Genomic DNA, 23,007 nt, shown 5'->3' on the forward strand with positions numbered 1-23,007 from the left:
TGAGTCTGCTGCTCTTCCTCCAGGGGGCGCACAAAATCAAACATTAAAATCTCAGGACGTTTACAGCATGTGTATTACTGGAGACATTTTTACAGTACAATGTATAATCCTTTAAATCTATAAAATGTCATCTAATGGTACCTGACATACAAATGGCAAGTCGCCTCAACAATAACAAACGACTGTGATTGGTCTATCCTTATTAGCGCGGAGAAAAGTAACAGGTACCACATGACAATGTCTCGCTTTTTGAAACTTTATAATAATAATTGACAAAAGTTAATTCAAAACACAAATACAATTAATAACGGAGATTATTCAATAAAATGCTAAATACTTTTATTCTTAGAGGATAACTTGTATGTGTGAAGGGCAAGGCAAGTGGGGGATTACAGTTTAGTCAGGGTAAAGTACTAAAGTTATTAAAAATGATTAAAAAATATTTTGGGATTATAATAATTTATTTTTAATTATTTATTTATATATTAAAAATCTAAAAAAAATATATATATAAAAATCTAAAAAAGTTATTAATCAATTATTATTAATACTTATAAATTATTTTACATAATACAATTATAATAACATTAATATTGTAATCTTTATTTAACAGGCATATTTAGGAAATTGAAGTGCTGTAATTACTGTTATGCTTATGCACTCAAAAACATCATTTTAAGTTTTACGCATTTCAATTTCATAACAAAATTCCATCAAATTGAAGAGTAATCTTTAATAAAATAAAATGTAATTTATCAATTTAATTTTGTTAAACATTACACAATTCAATTTGGTGAAATTTTATTAAAATGCATGAATCTTAAAAATAGGCCTAATATATATATATATATATATATATATATATATATATATATATATATTCTTTTTTTTTTTTTTTTTTTTTAAAGAGTGTGTGCATGTCATTTGCAGAGTTGAGTCAAATATTGAGAGTCTGCGTAAAAATATTTTTATTCAATTTGTAATTACAAGTGAACAATTATGACGTCTTAATAAGGGAAGCCACAGATATCTGGGCAGGCACGAGCAAGGTTGGTGTAATGAGTGAGGTTAAGGATAAAACATCATGGTTAATTTTGATGCATCATGATGTAAAGGCAGCCTCTAAAGTTTTATTAATTAAATTGATCATTTATCTTTTCTACAGACACACTGACCTCAATATTTAACCCACAAAACACAATAACAGTGTCAACCAAAAGAAACAAGTATATTAGCCCTCAATAATCCCTATATGCCAAATAAGTGAAAGTGACAAAAAAATACAACAGCAGTATAAATAAAACAGGCAAAAAGGGCAAAAATTAATAGTACTTAGTAATTTGCATAATTTATTCATGCTCCGGTGCATTGCTGGGAAGTCGGGTAGCACATCCTGTACTAACATCCACATATTCTTCACCTTGCTAAAAAATGTGGCCCTTTCTTTTCTTGTTGTGAACGACATGCTCGTTCTGTAGGTCAGCAGATAGCAAATCTGCGGAGATATTCAGAGTCAGTTTATGGAAGTGAACGAGAAAGAGTCATTCATTTAAAAGATTTGTTCACAGCTACCAGACAGATGCTTTAGAGAAAATCAAAAGCCTCAGTAGGAGTAAATCCTCAACAGAAAAAGTCAAGTCAAAGTGCTGACCTCAACCTGACAGATATTTTGGCATGACCTCAAAAAGAGTGATTCACATTTTAAGAACATCACTGAACGTTTGTAAAGAAGATATGTCAAAAACCACACCTTCTGTATTGAGACTTTGGATTTACATTTGGTCTTATTTTATTGATATAGTTGGGAGTTCCACAAGTCTTTACAAGCAGCAGCACTGTGATTCAGCTTAAAAAAATAAAACAAAATTTCATCATAACAGAAAAGCAATAATAAAAGAGCACCTCGATGAAAGGTCAATCGATTTAAATCACGCCTTAAATCAAGATGGTGATTATCACACTGAATAACTGAGCTAACGAGTTAAATATTGAACGAATACATCTTATTTAGTTAGTTCTTTCAAAGACAATTGTACTTTATTTTAGGAGTTCTCCTTTCTTTAGGATAAGGAATGTACATTATACAAACACATTCTTACATGATAAACTCAGTATTGCTAAATTATTTCATATTTTCATAATAAACTGTTTGTACTTAAAGGAATATTCGTTCAATATAAGTTCAGCTCAACAGACAGAAAATACTTTCAAATCGCCCATTGATTGTTTAAAAATGGCAGTTACAGTGAGGCACTTACAATGGAAGTGCATGGGGCCAGTATATAAAAATTAAAAAACATTACACATGTTAACATGATTTTAGTGTGAAAATCTGTTCTACGTCATTTTTGTGTGATAAAAATCACTTGTAGTGTTAATGGCATTACATCGTCATAGCAATGAAGTTGTAAAACTAGATATAACTTTACACACATAAGATTGGTAAGTAATCACACTACAATCATGTTAACAAGTATAATGTTTACATCTTGTGACTACACTTTTGAAATGGTATGCATTTTAATAATTATAGACTTGCCCCATTCACTTCCATTGTAAAGTGCCATAGTGTAACCACGATTTTTGCTGTATTTTTTAAAAACAAGGGACGAGCCAAAAATATCTTTTGTGGCAATCAATATAATGCCAGAAATGCCGTCAACTGAGCTAAACTTCTGCTGAACCCGGAATATTCCTTTAAGGTGTTAAACTCTAATTAGACAGATACAGTGTACTGACATTATCATAATAAAAGTACACTCATCATGCAGACCTGATTACAGAGCATGTCCACATTAGGGGAGTTAAAATAACTTTTGATTCCATGTGGGTCTAATTAAAATGACTGTTCATTAAACTAAAAGTCTTTTACCTTTACCTCATGTGTTAGCCATGTACTCAGACATTACAGTTTCAAAGTGACAAATTTATGGTTGTGGATTCATACCAAAGATCTAAAATGTCCCTTTCACTTCTCAGGTCCAGCTTTTTGCATAGTGGCAGTCAAGCAAAACAGTAAAAAGAAAACAAAGATGCTAAAACAAAGGATACATGTTAAAATGTGAGTGTGTTTGTGTGTGCCCTGTCAGCAAAATAATTCTATAATTTTTTGAAATCTTAGGAATGTTAGAGTTAATTTGTGTCAATTGAGAGAGGAGGCACTGATTATAGACGAGAATGCGAATGGACTGAGCTTGTAGCCTGATCCACTGTAGAACTTATTCTGAAACTCCACCCTGAGAGAGAAAGACAGAGAGAGGAGAGGTTGATATCTGATACAGGAATCTAATAATTAGCTCAATGCAGAGTATTGGCAAGATGAGAGACATAAAACATGTGTATGCATATACGTTTCTCTCACCAGTGAAGTCGAAGAGCGTGCAGGAAAGCGGACAGGCCTTCCATGACGAGCAGGATAGATATGGTAAGCACAGCGAACGCGGCAAATATAACAACCATGATGACACTCCCCACATAACTGTGCTGCTGGAACGATATCCGCATTACCATCAGCCAGAGCACCTCAGACAACTCTGAAAAACACATACACTTCATGTAATAAACACACACTCTTCATTGATCATGACAGCAGTGAAATACTGTGTGCACACTTACGGGCGTGAGCCAGGCTGAGAGCCCAGAGCCGCAGGTACGAGGCCGTGTTAGAGATGCAACCCAGACAGTACTCTATAGTGTGAATGGCCTGGTGCATGAACACATTCGATGCATCAAACTCCTTAAAAACAGTACAGACAGAAAGACAGGACACACAAATATGAACAATTAATACTGTAAAATAATTCATTCTTGTTTGCAGTTTTATTGTCATTTGAAATGTTGGTGAGATCCGAGGTTTAAAATGTTGGAAGTTTTGAAGAGGCTTAGCCAGTTTTTAGGACTTTTACTGTATATTTCATATTAGCATTGAGCATAGTTTAAATTCCAAAGAACAGGTAAAAAAAATAGATTCACTGATTTGAGTCGCCACTAAATACTGTACCTATAATTCCTTGCATGGCAATTTACATACATTTTTATTTTTTTTAAATATAAAAACTATTTTTTTTAGTTTTTAGTAGGGATGGGCGATATGGTTCTCACAATTCGGTTTGAAATACGATATGAGGTTCACGATTCTATATAATTTTGATTATATTTTATAACACTTAAATGACAAAGTTTGACAGAATTGTTTTTAATTTTTTATGAAAAACGTTTAAACAAATGCACAATTTCTTATCAAAATAAAATTCAATACACAATATAAATGCTCAAAGTTTAAATAATAAGAGTTTCTCATAAACTTTGCTCTAGAAAGAAAAGATCACAACAACATTATTATAATCACATTTTAACTTTTTTTTTTTTACATTTAAATATTCTATAATCAACCAATTAATTTTATATGATGAAATTGTAAATTGAAATTGCCTAATATTGTGTAGGTCCCCCGAGTGTTGCCAAAACAGCACAAACCCGCATCTCTGAATAGCATTCTGATGATATTCTTCTCACTACAATTGTACAGAGTGGTTATCTGAGTTACCGTAGCCTCTGTCATTGTCAGCTCGAACCAGTCTGGCCATTCTCTGTTGACCTCTCTCATCAACAAGGCATTTCCATCCGCAGAACTGCCGCTCACTGATGTTTTTAGCACCATTCTGAGTAAATTCTAGAGACTGTTGTGTGTAAAAATCCCAGGAGATCAGCAGTTACAGAAATACTCAAACCAGCCCATCTGGCATCAATAATAATGCCACGGTCCAAATCACTGAGATCACAATTTCCCCCATTCTGATTATTGATGTGAACATTAACTGAAGCTCCTGACCCGTATCCGCATGATTTTATGCATTGCACTGCTGTCACACGATTGGCTGATTAGATAATCACATGGATGATTGTTGGTGCCAGATGGGCTGGTTTGAGTATTTCTGTAACTGCTGATCTCCTGGGATTTTCACACACAATAGTCTCTAGAATTTACTCAGAATGGTGCCAAAAACAAAAAACATCCAGTGAGCGGCAGTTCTGCGGATGGAAATGCCTTGTTGATGAGAGAGGAAAACAGAGAATGGCCAGACTGGTTCAAGCTGACAGAATGACAGAGGCTACGATAACTCAGATAACCACTCTGAACAATTGTAGTAAGAAGAATATCATCAGAATGCTATTCAGAGATGCGGGTTAGCGCTGTTTTGGCAACACTCGGGGGACCTACACAATATTAGGCAGGTATTTTTTATGTTGTGGCTGATATATATATTGTATTTTTCGTTTTACCTTTTTATCTGTCCTTGAGTGGCCCAGCCAGAGCCCAGACTATCTAGTGCTCCTTTAGCTCAACTGGTAGAGCATGGCACTAGCAATGACACAAACTGATAAAAAACTGGATACCTTGAATGCACTGCAAGTCGATTGGGATAAAAGCACCTGCCAAATGCATAAATGTAAATCTGACTGTAAAGAACAGAAAGTAAAAGGATATTATAGACACTTTATTCAATAGAAGTTGAGTGCCTGGATTTCATCTTTGATGGACACATTACATAGAAGAAATTGTCCATTTTAATTAAGCACTTTTCATCAAGACAAGCTGATTTTCCAGATATTCCAGTACGTAAATTCCTAAAAGCTCAATTCAAGCACTTCAAGGATCTTGTACAAACCTTGTAAATACTGTAGAAAAAAGCACACTAGGAGTAAAATCAAGCGATAGATAATGATGTTTGACAGGTTATTTAATTTTTTATCACATGGACAGAAAACAATGTTGCACATTTTTAAATATCAAGTTTTGCCTCGATATGGTTCGCAACATAATTTTTTTGGTTCGCAACATATTGAAATATGATATATCGTCCCATCCCTAGTTTTTAGTTAATTACTGCCATTTTTATTTTCAATTAGATTAGATAGATTTCATCAAATCTGGCAATTATGGTTCCAACATCAAAATTTTATACAGAGTTACGCTGCATCAGAGAATGCTGCAAATCCATTTATGTCATTTCCAGGATTTAGGGAAAAAAATGCAAGAATTGTAACTTTTGCTTCAATGCCCTCTGACGTTGGTATCCGTTGACCAATCAAAATTTTAGGGAAGAGGTCCAGTGCTTTCAGAAATCCATTTCTGTATTCACACTTGACTTCAAACTGACACCCTCAAAACATACCTCGCACATTCCTATCTGTCAAACGCTCAGTCAGAACTTTCTCTATGGTGTAAAGGCTAAAGAATAATTCTGTTGTCATCATCACACCAACTGTCCAAAAAAAGCATACCTATTTAAAAATGTTTTGCAAATCAGTTCAACTAAATCATTACACAGAACTATTCATGTGCAAATGATCAATACTTCACATTACACTACACCACCTGTCTCCTCCCTTTTCCATCTCACCTCCTCTTCTCCTTCTCCTCTTGATTCCACCTCACCCTGGAGAGAGTTTATAGAGCCATTTTCTGCAAGCAGAGGACGCCGGTCTCCCTACAGAAGATGAGTGCATGGTCATACACACACAAACACAAAAACACATTGGACAATAATTGGAATAAACATTCAGAAGAATTGCTCACTGTAAGCTGAGCTTTCTTCTTCCTGTACGTGATGTATTCTTGGATTGGTTTCCCCAGGAGCAGCACAGGAACAGACAACAAAGCCACAATCACAAGAATCTTCTGCACTGTCATCTACACAGACAAAAAGATGGTTTGATTGTATAATTTTGTTAATTCTTAATTAACAGTGTTGGGAAGAACTGGCAAATTGAGATAAAAGGAAATTGGTCAATACATTTTTTTTCCAGCGTTGCATTTACCCACACAAACAGTACATTCAAATATATTTAAATACTCAAGTTTCACTTCTCCTATACCAAGATTACACCTTATCTAGTAATTCAATGGATACAAATCATACAGTCATTAGAAGCGAGACAAACTTTTGATGTCTAACCTTTATAAAGATGCATTTTAATTAAGTTTAAATGGGTCAATCTTTGTATGCAGTGACTTTATGACCTCATTGCATGTTGAAATGTTTGTTTGAAACTGATTTTTCAACATTGAATCAGAAGGATATAATTAATTAGCACAAAACAACACTAGTTCAACTGAAGCAGCTGAGTTCTGGACTTCAGCTAATATGTACTGTATGAAATGAATTATAATGGAATGTGGAATAACAGGGTGGAAGAAACTTCAACATTTCAAATATTTTTTTAATTGTATAAATTCTGTGCTTCCAAAATGATGACTGATATTAATAAAACTCCATTGTAATAATGTATTCCCCTCTTAGATATTTAAAGGTCATGACATGTCTTTTTTTTTTTTTTAATAAAATAATTTTAATGTTCCTTGAAGTTCACTTATAATATACATTTATTAATAATAACGTTTTCTTAGAAAAACATGATTATTTTCCACCCTCATTCTGACCCTCAGAAACGCTCTGTTTTGGTCTGGCGGACGTGTATAAAAATAAGTAATTAAATAATAATTGTATTTATAACCCCAGTGAGCAAGCCGAAGGCAACTGTAGCAAGGAACACAAAACTCCATAAGATGTTGTTTAATGGAGAAAAATAACCTTGGGAGAAACCAGGCTCACTGTGGGAGCCAGTTCCCCTCGGGCTAACATCATGAATATAATGCCAATATTACTTATGTATAGTGGAATTCATGGTTTAAAATAATTAAACCAAGTAAGTTAAGGGTCAGTGTTTAAACAAAGATTTTGTAAGAACTGTAAAATTAATGACTAATGTTTTTGAAGTTCATCCTGGATTAACTGCAGAAGTTCACATAGATGCAATTGTCCTTGTTAGTTGACTGATGAAGGGTTTTGTTGGCAATTTATTGAGTCTATGTATTCCATTTTAAGAGTGTAGTCCATCATTAGACCAAGGTGATAAAGGCCGAGATCAGTGAGGTGTGCGACCACCTTAAGACGTTTCAGTACCACCTCTTCACTCAACGCAAAGTCCAAATTCAGTTCCTACAATTGCAGATTGGAGATTTCACCACCAGGTGGTAATAAAGTTAATGTCCAAATTCTGAAAGTACAGAACGTCAAATAATGTCCTTGACGATCGCTGTTGAGGCCTTTTTGTTGAATCGAAAAATTATGACATTTGTGTTACATTTTCTAGAGGTCATGGTTTATTCTTTCAATTATTATTATTTTTATTGTTACTGCAAAAGGGGCCGGTAAAAGGAGAGAGTAAAATGTCTGGATTTGATATGATTTCTTTGACCACTTCGTTATTCTGATTATATTTTTGTCTAGTTTGAAGTGTATTTTGAATTTAGAAATATTTTTGGTTTAATCTTTCCGTGTTTCAATAAATAAATTTCATTTTTCAAAATCAATCTCGACCGATAGAAGTGAAGTGCGTGCCAATACAAATCACTGATGACACCATGTTTTGTGTGTCATTAGATGAAAATGATTAATAATACTTACATTCTCTATAATTTAACGGAGCCTACATCCATTTCGTGAACCACATTTTCCATGCGTATAAAAAGGAACGTGTCCCATTTAACAAGGATGCACAAAATAATGTAAATCCATATTTATATTCTTACAATTCAATGCATACAGTCCATTTACACTACCAACTTCTTATGAATGTACTGTCTTTGTGTGTGTGTGTGTGTATATATATATATATATATATATATATATATATATATATATATATATATATATATATACATACATATACATACATACATACACACACAAATATATATCTCGCTGGTGCTTGACAGGGAATGGACTGTATAATAGAACAAAGACGGTGTCGGAGAAAAACCTCCATTGACCCGAACAGCGCCTTGTGCACATGATTTTGCCAAACCCACTTGCGCCTACACTTAGCACACGCTTGCAGGAAAATGGCAATACTTCATGACCATGCCCATTGACTTTGCTCTTATGAGTTAAGGCATTGCATTGAGCGGAGCGCTTGTGCGCTTAAAATAGGGATCACAGAATGTTTTTATACAATGTACAATGACCTCTTATGTCAACAAGTCAAGTAAAATTTTATGCCTCATGTCATGACCACTTTAAACCTAACAATGTGGAAATTTAACACCTAAATTAACTGTAGATCTGTGATGTTGTGACATTGTGCTAGGGTCAATGGCTGATCTTATTTTAAAGTCTTGAAATTGAATTGACAGGGTGGAATGTGTTTGAGTGGGATAAGTAAGATGTCACAACATAAAACATCACTAAAACTAAAAATCTAAAAGGAATGTTGAGACTTTTCCGGTTTGCCTGTTAAATTTTAATTACTTGACCTTAATTCAAGGTTGGGCTCATTTGTTAAAGCTGGCCTTAGTACATACTATTATTGAGGACAGGCAGAATACATCTACTTCTGTTGAAGAAAATAATAATAATAATAATAAAAAAGTACAAAAAAATTATAATTAATAAATTTAATAATTACCATATCATATAAAAATTATTTTCTTTAGGGACAGAAAAGCCACTGTATAAAGAAAATAATCCATGCCCAAAACCCAAAGCCCAAACACACAAAGATTAAAAACACACATAGGACACACCTGGCCCTCATAGAGTGGTTTGTTGTCCTTGTTCACAGTAAACAGGAACATGTCTATGAAGTGGATGAGGATGCTGGGGGCGGAATCAGAGGTCAGAGGGCCGTACACCACCCACTTATAGATCACCATGAAGACCAGGTATCCAAACAGACACAGCATGAAGCACAGCTCTGGGATCAGCACCAGAAATATACTACTGATCTCTCCAAAGTGACTAAACAGCAGGAGTGAGAGAGAAAGTGAAAGAGAAAGTGAGTGGATACATGAACTTGGGATAGATCTCGGAGTTGACAGAAAAGGTTTATAGTGAGCACTGTGAGACCGTTGAACCTGATCTAAACCGGTTTGGCTCAGGTCTGGTTTTGTCAACCTGAAACCTACTCAGGTCTCTGGTGTTGAGCCATTGAAACAAAAATATGAGGAACAAAAACATGATAGATTTCAATGTTGTCAGGGTTCCCACACCTTTTGACCCATGCATTTCCATCACAGCTGTGCTTGATTACAGGAAATAGATTAAAAAAAAAATAATAATAAAAAAATGTGTGTTGTGTTCACTATACAAATTTCCAATACTTTTGAGATTTGCTATCTTCCATGACTTTTCCAAGTCTGGAAATCCCACTTTTTAAATTACCTGATACTTCCAGGTTTTCTATGACAAAATGAGTCTTTCTTAGGAAATGTGCAATGAGCTATACTATATTAAAAAACAAATATATAAATATATATATATATATATATATATATATATATATATATATATATATATATAAGGAACTCATGCAAAAATAGTTTTAAGCCCAGAAAAAAAAAGAAAAAAAGAAAAAAAAAAAAAAAATGTACAGCCAGTAATTTTTATCAATTCACCCAACATTGGAAGATGGACGATTATTTTCCACCCTTTTTTTTTTTTTTTTTTTTTTTTTTAAGTTTGAAACTATAACAGAAATATAGGTAGGGCTGTCACGATTATGACGATTCATTCCTTTATATGGACGGTAAAATGTGATTGGATTTTAAAGTGCACAATAATCGCATATTTCTCAAATAACTGTGGCTGGATTAAATAACTGCGATCAGACGATTATTTATTAATCGTGACAGGCCTAAATATAGGAGACATCAAGAGGTGAAATCCACAGACAAGACTGAGGAAGATGAACATACTCACATGTAGTTGAACAAGGACAAACACACACCAAAGGTCATGTGAATGACCCCGATAATGACAGACATCTTCATCTTATAGCTATTGAGGAACGTCAGGTGATTATTGGCCAGACCCCAAATCTAAGCAAAGAATAATTACATTTATAATTTATGATGCAACAGTTTGGTGCAACAAAGACAAAAAGTTACTACTGCATGTAACCATCAAACACAGGAAAAAACAATAATTATTTAATTAATTAAAAGACTGCTATGAAAAGAAATGAATATGATTGACTTACAGGATCAATACCGAAAGGATATGGCCCAGTGAAAACGCCTGTGATGTTGGGATCCAGCGAGAGATACTGATTGCTTCTGAACGTCTCCTCACTTAGAGAGAGATTTTATTAAGAGTACTTTTACACTTTCACATACAATATCTTTGGCCATATGAGTGAAGACAGGTGAGTGTGTGTGTGACAAAACTATCCCCCAAAAAGTGAGCTTAATCTGACAAAAGCTGACTTTGGCGACAATCGATTCATAAATAAACTAAAAAATTTTTTTTCTTATTTAGCTTTATATAAAAAAATATATAAGTATAAGTGTATGTCCCCATTAGGTGGCCAAGTAATTGTCCGTGGGTGTGTGTTTGTGTGACGTACGTCCAGTTGTAGTACTCTGCATTGGGCTGGACGTGCCATCCGGAAGAGAAGGTGCTGAGGCCTCTACTGAAACACTCATTGTAAACGGCACCAGTATAGATCGAAAACAACCCCATCAGCAGAATCAGATATCGACCTCCAAACATCATACGCCAGATCTGACATTTAAGACACCAGAGGAAAATATTAAATACATTAAACAAGTGTAAATACACAATAAGGACTCAACACTAAAAGTACGGCAATAAACATTTTTAGCAAGATTTTTGGGTACAGCAGTGTTGGAAGTTAACTTTTCTATTAAGGGGCGAAATCTGCATTCTGGAATTGATTATCAGGGGCATTTATTCCTCCGTGAGTGCTACCATTTTTAAACATATGGGTCAGTGATGTGACGCTCATTTTTTTGTCCACGTCTATTATTTAATAATTATACATTACAAATGCAATTTACACAAAACAATTACTAGAATTGATCTCTTCAATGATGAGCAATTTTCAATGACTGAATTCAGTCATTTTTATGTTTTTTAAGTGTCATGTGGTGTAACCGTCCAGAGACAGTAAAAAAAAAAAATAAGTCTCATTAAAAGCTGAAATTCTTGAAAATATTAATGTTGCCGTAATTTCTGCCAAATAAAGAATAATAATTAAGAAAATAAGAAGTGAAATTAATTTATTTAAAAAAATTATACATATTTTTCCATCATTTGTCCACCAAATCAAAGACATGTGGTGTAACCAACATTTATGTAGCAATTTTGTTGTCATGTGACAAAAATAAAATAAAACAGAGAAGACCTCTTTAGACCAGTAAGACTGTGTGTGAAGTTTTAAAAACAAATTATTTAGTCATATCATCAAATAGCAATATTTTGAAATTTGTATGAAAAGGCACATTTGGTTCAGGTCATTTGGTGTAACCATGAGAAAGCTTCTTGATATTCTTGACTTCACATTGAAACATGTTTGAAAACGTTTTTGAAATTAATGATTAAGCTGCGTACACTCACTCACGGACTCACAGGTGCATGGAAACTATTTTAATACCTTTTACTTGATGGTTACACCACATGACATTTTTGAAGTCTTTATTTTTTTTTTTTAAATGTTATAAATGTTTTTATTTTTTTTCATTTATAAAAACAACATGAACTCAAAGATTACATGTCTATGAACTTGACGTGTTTTAAACAACATTTTAAAAAATATTTACAATTTGCATCACCTCAGACAACCTCATTTGCCAATGACCCATATATCACACATCAAGTTTAATCCATTTATCTGAAATACCTCAATATAATCAATTAAATTGAAATGGCCAGGAATAGAATATTATGAAATATTATTACATAACATAAAAAAAATTGAATTCACTACAGGGGCATTTTTGCGATCACATTTTAAATATCGGGACCATGAGCCCCTAGTTATTACTAATCATGGGATACAGCAGAATAGTTTAACAGTATTTGGTGAACATTTATTCGTGTATGTGTCCCTGTTTTTACCTCATTGGTACTGTTTCTCAGTTTTGGGTCTTTCTCCTCCAGAACCATCCAGAGTGCTGCTAGTGTCATCAGAAGGCCATGCCCAACATCTCCAAACATGACAGCAAACAGGAAGGGAAATGTGATGATGGTGTACACAGCTACACAGAGAAGAGAAAAGGAGATAAAAGCTGCATGAAATAGGGGTTATGACATGAGGAATCAAATTTTCCTTGATCTTTTGACATACAAGTTATCATTGTACTATAAAACATACTGCAAGTTTCAGAACTGGAAACTTCCTCCTTAATAGAAAAAGAGCATTTATTTAAACCAAGCTGCAAAAACGGCTCATTTGGAATGTGTGGAACTCGTGACGTCACAAGGACCAAATTCATGTGCATATGACTGCCATAGCAAGACATCATTGCCTATTTTTCATCATTGCACCTTTGGACCTGCCCACTGGTGCTCAAACAGTCACACTGGTGAAGAGGAGACAGATGGGCCTGTCATGGGAGATTCATCCAGAGGGGACTTATACAGGACACCTTCATGTGCCTATCTGGATTTAAATGTTTTTCTACAAAAACATGAACTAGAGGCATAGCTTTGACCGTTATCATGCATCATGCACCGCTTTTAAAAGATGCAATGTCAAGTTATAACTCTAAAAAAAGAGACTCTCATTCTTTTTCATCTTGATGTTTGCTGTTGTGATGTTTTGAAGGCATCCTGGTCTGCTTCTGCACCCACCTGTGCTATTTTTAATTGTTGGTCTTTTTAAACATGAACTAGATGGACATCTTTGATCGTTTTGATGCATTTCCGGCAATGTGCGCCGGGTTTTAAGAGCTGTACAAGCACAACTTTTTAAAATGTGTCTCATTCTGCTGCTGCCACTGACTGGGAGTAACACATGCAGTCCTGTGTGTAAACAAACACAGAAGATGTCCATGCTTTTGCCTGTTGAAGCACCCAACATCACCGTGGATTGTATTACGTCTGCGTATATAGAAAATGTATATGTGTATTGTATGTGTTTTCGGCTCATAACAGCGTGTATTGCTTGTGAACCAGTCACAATATGATTCAAGCTTTGCAAAGGAACTGTTATTGAAAAATGGGACAGTTAAAACACTACTGGACCACAAAACTGTAAGTAAACAATTTAAATCATGAATTTCACAACATGACTGTTTAATAGTTTATGGTGCTGCGTGAGTGAACAGTTAATATATTCAGATGAAATGTGTTGGATGCGTGCTATATGTTAATCCTGAAACGTAGTTTTATAAATTTTTTGGTCTTGTGGAGTTTGTTCATTTTCTTCGGATTGTGTTTCAAATATGGCTGTTTTGGAAGGGCTGCACGATGTGAGCCAACCATAACAGTGGGCGTTTACATTCAAGTTTAAAGTGCCACAGAGCTTAAAACCAAAGGTTTCAAACAGAGGGCCAGAGACAGGGTGGAAAATTATTACATATTACTAAATGATGACTGTTTTGGTGCAAAAAAAAACCTTTACTAATACTATAAGTGGACCTCAGGGAAGATAACAGACCATAACGTGTCGTGCCCAACATCACTCTTTAGCCATGACTCTATTCACAACAATGCATTACTTCTTGTACTTAACTGTATACAAGTTACCTGGGTTAACCTCTCTATAGCTCGCTACTCCATAAGCATCCACAATGTTCTGGAATCCTGCAGTGAAGGCGTTGGTGGGGAACAGTGTGGGGGGAGAGGTAGTGGCCGGCAAACGGTTGTAGAATGAATCCACACTACTGCCACCCTTCCTCTGAGAATCAGACCAGAAATCACAACTTTAGATATTTTTACACAATTACATAGTGTTAATATTCCCTCTCTTGTTGTAACCTCTCCATTTTCCTATGGGTATGGGCGGAATAGTATAATACCTTACTACTTGTACCATTTCTGTAGTATGCCATACATATATGGTCAGCAGTGTGTAGATAAGGCAGTGTACACTATATACTACACAGTATGCAACAGGCAGTATGCTAGTATTCCATTCTAAACATATCCTGCATTGTGAAAGCAGCCACTCACCCCTCCTTCTCGCAGGGCGCTCTGCAGGGCGGGCAGCTGGCTAATGGGGCACCAGGCTTCTGCGATCAGACATTTATCAGTGACGGACGGGCTGCAGAGGTTCAGCACCATCTGCACAGCCTTACATTTCTGAACCTGCACACGCCACTCGGGTAGACGAGCCAGTGCTCGAACCAGCAACTGCTGCATGTACTGCTCCGTCTCACCCATCACCTTCAGCCAAACAGATACAGACTTTTCAAACCTGAGGAAGCTCTGAGTTTATATAGCTTTTTATTTCTTTTAGTAGCACCTGGTGGTACGAGTAGACCATTATTTGATATTTTAAAGAAATTAAAAAAAAAACAAAAAAAAACAGTGATGCTCAATTCGTGAACGAATTGTTCTTTTGAACCAGTTCCTTGTCATGATTCTGTCAAAATGACTCACAAAGCACTAAGCCCAGCTGAGCATTCCTGTCAAAATGGAAGTATACCCAAGGTTTTAGTAAATCACTTAAAAGTAAAGGAAAACTTTGCGAAGAAAACAGAACCATGAACACAACCAATCTTTAACCTAACTGAAAACATGGTGATTAACAGCAGTATTTAACCGAACTCACAACTCAGAAACCTGTGAATCATTTTTTTTGCTGGTTCATTGAGACAAACACATATATTAAAATGAAGATTCACATTTTTTTGTTCTAAATTTCATAGCTGCTAACTGAATAGTAGATCTTCTGCCTTTATAGTTAATTATTAACATAGGAGCTATGTACCCTGAATTTCAAATATTTATAAAATAAAAGTGTAAGTAGATGTGTTTGATTAGTAAATGCGTTGACATACTGATTTGATGTCCTCGATTCGTCCTCTAAGTCCATTCAGAGTCTCCTCTCTCTCTGTCTGGTTCTCAGGGTAAGGAAACGTTTGTGTGTGGAAGCTGCATTTATGTGGAACATGAAGGAAAGTTCAATTAAAGTAAATTCATTTTTGCATATTATGGTCTAGTACATATTTAACAAAAACTACATGTGAACCCAATGAAGTAGGAAACATTGAGGCCAATCTTAATGATAGACTAAAAATATACAATTACGTTTTTTAAAACCATTAATCATGATCTGAAAACCCTTTCAGATCACCTACCAATCACAGATCTTCTTCACTTTCTGGCCAATTTGATCTCCCCAGAACGAAATTAAAAACACGGTCCACTGTACCTCTTCCCCCTGAAACAAATCAAAACAACAACCAGAAATTAGTCATATTCCTCTTGACTTTTAAAAACATACATGTGGACATGTTCCTATCTGCAAAAATTGATTGTGATTGGTCTAACATGGCATTCTGTGCTCAAATATTTCTGTATAATGCCCATTAAACTGTATAATTGACCATTGTCCCATGCAGGCAAGTGATTTTAAACATAGCAGTGCTAGTTTCATGCCTCTCGTATCGCTCGACAGTCTCTTTCTTCATATCAAATCGATATTTTGCATACATTTATTTATATGGCCAGTAGCCATGCAATAAGCAGGATAACGTATAGTCATATAGTCAGAAGTGCAAAATAACCCCTTAAGGATGATTAGAGAAGTCCTGATCATTCCGAAAGTAAACAGCTGACTTTACATGATCCCTTAATGCAAGCCACTTATCTTTTTATATAAATTATTTATTGGGTTATAAATGGTAACCTTAATAATAATAATAATCATTATATTAAAGAGTTGCATCTTACAGAATCAGGATGTTCAAGTTTCTCTTCCATCTCATGAAAGTCCACGATGATGTAACCACGACAGGCTCGCCACAACAGCCTCTCGAAGGCGGGCACTTTCCACGGGTGAACCACACCGGCCACAAAGCTCAGCCTGACATCCTGCCTATTCTCTACCAGACCCACAGGGTCAAATGAGACCAGCGGGGCCTGTAATGTATAAACACACACATACATGTATATGATATAATAAGATATGCAAATTATTGTGATGTGAAGTGTACAGTAAAGTGTTGTAGTCCAGACCTGTGATGCCGTGAGTGAATGTGTCTGTTTTAAAACTCCTCTGTACTGACACAGCTGAGTATACTGAGATCGGAGGCTGTCTCTGTTCCTGGACACCTGCATATTTACAATGATACAAACTGACAGGGATGAAGCCAACATGAAACAGCATTCATAATGCATTTGCCTTCTGTAATGTGTTATGTTTTAGAATGAATCAGAGCATGTAGTTCAGAACGGGACTCATTTCATTTGTTGTGTATTGCAGCACGTGCTTTTTGATTATCTTTGAGTGGAATCAGCGAGGACAACACAACAGAAAGTGTTGGATATTTAAATGTTATATAATTACTATTATAATAAAATAACATAACAGTATCATTAATTATATGAAAAATAATGTGTTAATTTACGCAATTAAACATGCCCTCAATCCATACGCGAGTTCCTTAATAATGAATGTTCCTAACATTGGACCAATTAAAGCTTGATGTACCACCTTGATGCAGTTAGACGCAACGCAACCAAAGTGAGACGCTCCAAAAGAGTCCGTCTGACGCACGGGTACATAGACTAACAATAAAAAATAATGCAGAGGTAAGTACGGCAATAATAGGGTTATGTTAAATAATACGGAAATAAAACAAACAATATTTTGCCTTTCACTTTTTGTTTTGTCTAAATGCTTTATTTGTCTGCTGCCACAATATATAATTCAGATTCAGCAGCACTGCTCCTAAATAGTGATGCAGGAAACACTGGAATAGCATGTACAACTAAATCACGCACAGAAAGACCAGGAACATCTATTAAGAAAGTAACTGTTGTGCATTTTCGATATAATCTTGTACTTAACCACAAACATTCAAACAAAATTTTAATGGAAAATACACAGAAATATACACAAACCTCCCTGAGTTCACGGGCCAAGCGCTCACTCTCCTCCTCGATGGTGAGGAGTTCTCTGGGCTGGGGGGCAGGAGGGGTGGGAATTGGGGGTTGCAGCTTCTGGGAGAGACAGCGAACAATCTCCTGCTCCAAAAATACTGGAGGACAAAGAAAGTGAGAGTATAAAAACCTTAAAGCCATCAGGGTTAGGTAAGGGTTAATGTGTTTCAGAAGGAAAATATCTTTAATGAAAAATAAATGAGCAGGACTTCATTTTATCCATCATTAATAGAATTGGTAAGCGTCAGAGGTGAATGGAGTTGGCAGTGGGTTGTGGAGGACTACTCCCCTTCTGTAACACCACGACATCCACTTTTGAGGCTTTTTTGACCAGTACGTGGAGACTGAAGGTCAAGTTTACCCTCCATTGGTAATGCTTCTTTTTCAAATCTACCGTTATTGGCTAAAATTGCTGGAACCTTTATTACATTAAATGACTGCATTAGAGATTACCTACAACAGCAGCCTAAAACAATGCCTAAATACTTCTTTGGTTATTGGTTAACGTTAACCGATAGGCATAGGTGATGTCAGCTGAAAAGCAAAGTCGTTTCAGAGACGGAGCAAGTAATGGGAAATGTAGTACGACTGACTCACCAAATGTTTTCTCCAACTCTTCACATCTCCTTACTTCACTCACAAACTTCCTTTGGAACGCGTTCACATTTGGATTCAACTGAGGGCAAGAATACAAAAAGACACTTCAAACAAAGATCCTCATTCTCTTTAATGTGCTTTTTGACATCAGCAAGGCAATATAACACAGTGTCCACAGAGGACACGTGCGGTAATCGCTCCTATTATAATTAATAAAGTTATCTACACTGGAACATCCATTCAGTTGATGAACATCACGTTTTTATCTTTGACACCCTGCAGAGATAATCCATTTGGACATTATTTTCCCAGTTTGTCTGAAATGAAATTATTTTACTTACAAATATCACAGCAAAATTTGTTACTATTAATTTTATTTGGTATAAATTTTAATAACGTCTGACCATTACATCAAAGCCAGCTTGTGATGTTTTGTTTTTAACCATAGGTTTAAGCAGTTGTTGCAATACTAACATTGTATACATCTATATCGCTACTCTAAAAATGCAAAGTACATTTTTATAACAATGTATTCCTGTTGAAAATACACCCAGATATGCTAACTATATTTATGTTGGCTTGACAAAAAAGATCAATTGTAACTCTTCCAAGAGTTTTCAAGTTACATCCACCAAAACTGGCACAGACATTCAGAGTGTTCTCACTTATTGTGCTACGTCTTTTCGAACTGATTGGACTTATAGCTAGCTGGCTGTTTGTCTTCAGGGATGCAAACTCAAGAAGGGTGAAAATGTTGAGAAAGTCATAGCAGGTGTTCTACATATATATTTTAAGTTGATTTGTTTGTTAAAACTTTTAAAAGTGTTTAAGCTTAAAGTAACCCTTTCAGTGGATTTTAATAAAGAAAATGTAGAAAAAATTACCAAACAATTTGGGCAAATTAGCTTTAAAAGATTTGACTAGCTGAAAGGTGAGTAGTTTTCATCCCCATGTCTTACTGTAATATATAACTAGTTTAAACTCTTTGTAGTTTAAAGTCTTAGTAGAGCCAACATCAAAGCTTGTCTTGACAAGCTTGTCTAGTTTCATGATACTGTTGCTGAGTTCTGGTATTGAGCTCAGAGCTGATTGGTTGGTATTTTTAGGCAAAGACACTATCATGCTTATCATGCAAATGAAGTACAAGGGTTACAACATGAGAGAGGTAACAATGGAAATCATCTCACATCTCTGAACTCCACTATTCCCAGTTCTCCCAGTTCACTGACACAGTTGTAAGCCGATCCTGATTGGAGGAAGAGCTGTATCAGACAGACTTCTTCACTGCGGAACAGAGACCCCATGACCTGAGAGATAGATATACCATAAGTTATTCTGCTTTTGGAAATGTGGAAGCACTTAGAAAATTGTATTGTAATAAAACATTCCACTTCCACTTTTGCTCTGAGTCAATGAGTGTGTGAGTATGAGTTTGAATATGTGTATACTTCTCTATGGGGTTTTTAATGTTTCACAGTGTCATATATTCCCAACACAGGCAACCTAAGCAATGTCACCTCTATGGTCTACAGTTAAAAAGCAAAAAACTTACTCTATGAGTATGGGGTTAGAGTTTGTCAAACTAAAACCTTTGTAAAGATCTGAGAAATTTTAAGTGAAATTTAAATGAATGGCAATATTTTAAATATATCAACCATAATTAGTCTTAAAACAGCACTGCACAGGATGCGTTCTTGCATTCAAAAACAGCTGGAAGGAGCACAGCTGAATGGAGCAGAAAGCAGGTTTCAAGACCCATTTTTAAAACTTTAACTTCTTTTAACTAGACATGGCATCATAAAAAAGAGGCACTCATGGCGCAAGATGCTGAAAAACAGCGAGAGGCAACACAAGAGTCGAAGACGTCTGTCTAGCTCAAGTTTACATAAACGAATGATTTAAAATTGTGTATAAATAGCCGGGCCCTGTGTGAAAGTCCCCTTAGGCCAGCCGACATGGCATTTCAAGCAGTGACAGCTATGTGATACTTAATTTAAAACTACATCTAAGATTTTTTTTATGATATTTATTTTTAATCATGTATAACATAATTATTGTACAATTATTATGCACACTGTTTTATGATCTCATACTATTTCACTATTTAAGTGAACTGCAAAAAAACAAAACAAAAAGGCGATTAAAACAGTGATAAGAAAAACAACAACAACAACAACAAAAAACAGTTACAGGACCAAAGATCACACGAGATATATTCTTTGTTTTTATGAACTTTAACATAAAATATTGATGGAAAAAAGTTAATGTCCATGCGTTTTGTCAAACAGCTGTCATAAAAATGTGGGCTTTGCTTAGGCCTATAAAACAGAAAATGTCATATCACCTGGTGACCCACATTTCACCAGAGAGCAAGGCCATAGCTAGTGAAAGGTGGTAAAGATTCTAGATGCCCAAAGGTCCAGGGGGCCCAACAACAAATTCAAAACTGTATTTTTTAATAGGTAAAGGGCCCAGAGCAATAAACAGTCAGTGGGCCCAGAAATCTTTGCTATGGCCCTGCCAGAGAGACATCATTGGTGACAAGTAATTCATGCGATTTCATTTTTTTATCACATAACAGGTTTTGACAGCCGACTTCTTTAAATGTATATTTCTTGTGTCAGCACCCAGACACCAAATTCATGCACTTTTAAAGGTCTAAAAGACTTTACACTAAAATCTTTGGGTCCTGAAACCAGAAATCAACCCACGCCTGAACAAACCAGCCAAAACCATTTTAATTCAATGATGAACACTGAAACAGTGGGAAACATAAATCAGTGCAATAGTTCCTTTTTCCTGTGAGTGGAATGAACAACTCCATTCACATGATGCTTATAAGAGGAACTATAAGAATAATTAAAGAAAAGTGTATTATATTTGATCTTATTTACTTTTAGTCTTTTTAAAATGTGCATACTGCTTGAGACAAACAACAACAACAACGACAACAACAAACCAATCAATAAAGCTTAAGTTTCTTAAACGCGCTAAACAAAGGTGCTTCAATCAACTGTGGTTTACTTTTTAATCAACTTAGAGAGGTTAAATCATAAATTGTATCTAGATAAAAGGTGATCAGGATCAGATTATACATAAAAATAAAACTTTTATGCTCTGAAACTGGCATAAAAGCAGGGTGATATTCTGTATTTACAATGTGAATCTGTATTACATGTCAAATCTGATCACGTTCATTAGTAACAACGTGATCGGAAATTGAAACAGAGAAAAACATCCGTGCGAAAAACACTCTTACCAGGAGATAAAACACCGACACCGGTGGTGAACAGGACTCACTTGTACACTAACAATTTGACAACACAAACTGTGTTCCAACGGTGCACGCGAACTCGTGTCTTGTTGAAAGAATAAAGTTGCAACAATTGGACCTCGCGTGAATCACGAACTTCCCGTTTCTTTAGTCACGTTACTGCAGCTCATCACGTGACTGTACGGCCAAACTACAGGCTGCAGCCAATGGGCGGAAAAATGTTACTATGTAAGACAGAAAGTTGTTAATCATTTATAGTATTTTAATTTATTGCTTGTATGAATATGTATGCATGTAAATGCGTTATTGTGTGTTTTGCTAAATGAAAAATAAAGGTGTTATTCCTCCAGTGCGAACATTTATTAATAAAATCAAACATCCCACTGAAAATTTGAGGAGTGTTTTATATTGTTGTTTACAATTTATATTTTTCAAATGTGATTACTGAGAGATTGTCTTATATTTAAGATGTGTTTTTTCATGTTGTTCATGGAAATGCAGATTTGCATGGCCCCCATGTCAATGTTGGGACCCTCAGCGACCGCTTATTTTGCCTGTAAAAATCTATAATCATTTAAATATTTTCCTTTATTTTATCGGATATTAACTAACTTATATGAAAAACTCAATAGCAATCTCTATAAAATTGTATATAAATGTTAAATAAATAGGCCTATATATATATATATACACTATATATATATATATATATATATATATATATATATACAGGTGCATCTCAATAAATTAGAATGTCGTGGAAAAGTTCATTTATTTCAGTAATTCAACTCAAACTGTGAAACTCGTGTATTAAATAAATTAAATGCACACAGACTGAAGTAGTTTAAGTCTTTTGTTCTTTTAATTGTGATGATTTTGGCTCACATTTAACAAAACCCGCCAATTCACTATCTCAAAAAATTAGAATACATCATAAGACCAATAAAAAAAACATTTTTAGTGAATTGTTGGCCTTCTGGAAAGTATGTTCATTTACTGTATATGTCCTCAATACTTGGTAGGGGCTCCTTTTGCTTTAATGACTGCCTCAATTCGGCGTGGCATGGAGGTGATCAGTTTGTGGCACTGCTGAGGTGGTATGGAAGCCCAGGTTTCTTTGACAGTGGCCTTCAGCTCATCTGCATTTTTTGGTCTCTTGTTTCTCATTTTCCTCTTGACAATACCCCATAGGTTCTCTATGGGGTTCAGGTCTGGTGA

The 23,007-nt window shown here is 35.2% G+C and overlaps 1 protein-coding gene across 1 annotated transcript; it reads right to left on the reverse strand.

Moving 5' to 3' along the window:
- Window positions 1-951: 951 nt before the first annotated feature.
- On the reverse strand, window positions 952-21,939 carry LOC127412839 (V-type proton ATPase 116 kDa subunit a 3-like). The gene is made up of 20 exons (XM_051649504.1): window positions 21,775-21,939; window positions 19,703-19,822; window positions 18,516-18,594; window positions 17,880-18,016; window positions 16,992-17,087; window positions 16,707-16,895; window positions 16,112-16,194; window positions 15,812-15,905; window positions 14,982-15,194; window positions 14,556-14,706; window positions 12,924-13,063; window positions 11,410-11,567; window positions 11,044-11,134; window positions 10,764-10,882; window positions 9,590-9,803; window positions 6,581-6,694; window positions 6,405-6,491; window positions 3,616-3,736; window positions 3,362-3,533; window positions 952-3,236 (listed from the first exon to the last, which is right to left on the reverse strand). Exons 2-20 carry the CDS (start codon window positions 19,817-19,819, stop codon window positions 3,143-3,145), a joined length of 2,469 nt encoding a protein of 822 aa, XP_051505464.1. The 5' UTR covers window positions 19,820-19,822; window positions 21,775-21,939; the 3' UTR covers window positions 952-3,142.
- Window positions 21,940-23,007: the final 1,068 nt, after the last annotated feature.

The sequence above is a fragment of the Myxocyprinus asiaticus genome, chromosome 22, assembly GCF_019703515.2.
Source record: "Myxocyprinus asiaticus isolate MX2 ecotype Aquarium Trade chromosome 22, UBuf_Myxa_2, whole genome shotgun sequence".
In the NCBI taxonomy this organism is placed as follows: domain Eukaryota; kingdom Metazoa; phylum Chordata; class Actinopteri; order Cypriniformes; family Catostomidae; genus Myxocyprinus; species Myxocyprinus asiaticus.